At 51.7% G+C, this 1,716-nt stretch overlaps 1 protein-coding gene across 1 annotated transcript in view; it reads left to right on the top strand.

Annotated features, from left to right (window-relative positions):
- Positions 1-588: 588 nt before the first annotated feature.
- Positions 589-1,716, top strand: part of LOC107099176 (vitamin K-dependent protein Z-like) — a 9,492-nt gene continuing 8,364 nt past the window's right edge. The window contains exons 1-4 of the mRNA XM_015397197.1: positions 589-751; positions 875-1,038; positions 1,116-1,140; positions 1,218-1,382. Coding sequence (XP_015252683.1) covers positions 670-751; positions 875-1,038; positions 1,116-1,140; positions 1,218-1,382 — 436 coding nt within the window. The 5' untranslated portion in view covers positions 589-669. The remainder of the gene's footprint in view (positions 752-874; positions 1,039-1,115; positions 1,141-1,217; positions 1,383-1,716) is intronic.

Below are 1,716 nucleotides of genomic sequence, written 5' to 3'. Positions count from 1 at the left end.
TGAAGCACTTTGCATTGTCTTTGTACTGAATTGTGCTATACAAATACATTTTCCTTAGAATGAAGCAGAATGATGAAAAAGGGGTCCCTATGTCCTCCAGCAGTCTAAGCCTATAGCAGCAGAACTATAGAGATAGATCAGGATAACCTGAGCCACTCTAACTAGAATCTTTATCAAAAAGGAAAGTTTTAAGCCTAGCCTTAAAAGTAGACAGGGTGTCTGCCTCACGGACTAAAACTGGTAGATTAACTACAACATATTCCTTGTTTTAAAAGCCTTTTAATCCCAGTTCAGATCAGTGTCTGGTTCTATCAGCTGAGATGTTCTAGGTCCAGTTTTTGATCCTGGACCTCAGGGTCCTGCCCCTCCTCCATCTGCTCGGAATCCCATCCAGTCAATCATTCCTGGGATGTTTGCCTGGAATAAACACGGCGGGACGTTTCTGCTGCTTGTTTAGTGTGATTTCAGGGACCAGAGTCCAGCGCAGGAACAGAACCATTCTGACCCATTTCAAGCGTTTTTTCCAGGTGTGGACAGAAAGACGTTCTTCATGTTTTCCTCATCAGATGTTAGCGGAACATGACTGAGTCACAGCGTGGACCATCATCTGCCGGGTCGGGCTGAGCTCCAGGGTCTCTGCTGTGGAACGTGAGCGGCTCCGTCATCGTAATGGCGGTGAACATCATGTCTGGGTGTCTGCTCGCCGTCTGCCTCCTGGGAAGGTTCCTCCAGGCGTTCAGTCAAGGTGAAGGTAGGAGCTCCACCTCTGACCGAGGCTGGTTCACAGACCAACTACTGTGACTCAGCGCCTGTTGGACCATCTGAGGATTTATGGATCAAACTGGAGGTTCTCTAACCTTCTGGTTCTCTGCAGTGTTCCGCAGGCCTCCAGTGGCCAGCACCGTGTTCCTGCGCCCCAAACGGGCCAACGCCTTCCTCCTGGAGGAGATCCTGCAGGGGAACCTGGAGAGGGAGTGCTATGAGGAGCGCTGCAACTACGAGGAGGCGCGGGAGGTCTTTGAGGACGAAGCTAAGACGGTAGGTCCAGGGATGGAGGAAGGTCAGAGATTTTTCAGGAGAAACGGGGAATCTAAGCCCAGTTTGTTTGTCTGCAGATCTCCTTCTGGACCCAGTACCACGGTAAGTTCTGATCCAGGCCCGCTTCACTCCTCATTACAGTCCATCTTTGATGTTCTCTGTCTGTTCTGGGTAAGGAGACGGGAACCAGTGTCTCCCCAACCCCTGCCTCCATGGAGGGAACTGCACTAACAGGGTGGGGGGGTTCTTCTGCTCCTGCAGACCCCCCCACTACGGACACACCTGTGAGCTGGAACCACCAGAAGAAGACCAGGAGAAGACCAAGCCTCAGTACAAAGCTCCAGGTGAAGCCCGGTTCTGAAGAGTTCTGAGGTGTATGGATGGAGGAACCTCCATCGTCCCTCCGATGGAGGTTCCTCCATCGTCACTCTCGTCCCTCCGATGGAGGAACCTTTATCGTCTCTCATGTCTCCGATGGAGGAACCTCCATCGTCTCTGATGGAGGAACCTTCATCGTCTCTGATGGAGGAACCTCCATCGTCTCTGATGGAGGAACCTTCATCGTCTCTGATGGAGGAACCTTCATCGTCTCTGATGGAGGAACCTCCATCGTCTCTGATGGAGGAACCTTCATCGTCTCTGATGGAGGAACCTCCATCGTCTCTGATGGAGGAACCT

Source organism: Cyprinodon variegatus, unplaced genomic scaffold (genome assembly GCF_000732505.1).
Source record: "Cyprinodon variegatus isolate N-32 unplaced genomic scaffold, C_variegatus-1.0 Scaffold844, whole genome shotgun sequence".
Classification (NCBI taxonomy): Eukaryota; Metazoa; Chordata; class Actinopteri; order Cyprinodontiformes; family Cyprinodontidae; genus Cyprinodon; species Cyprinodon variegatus.
Note: the sequence above shows the minus strand (reverse complement) of the source record. Positions and strands in the feature narration are given on the sequence as shown.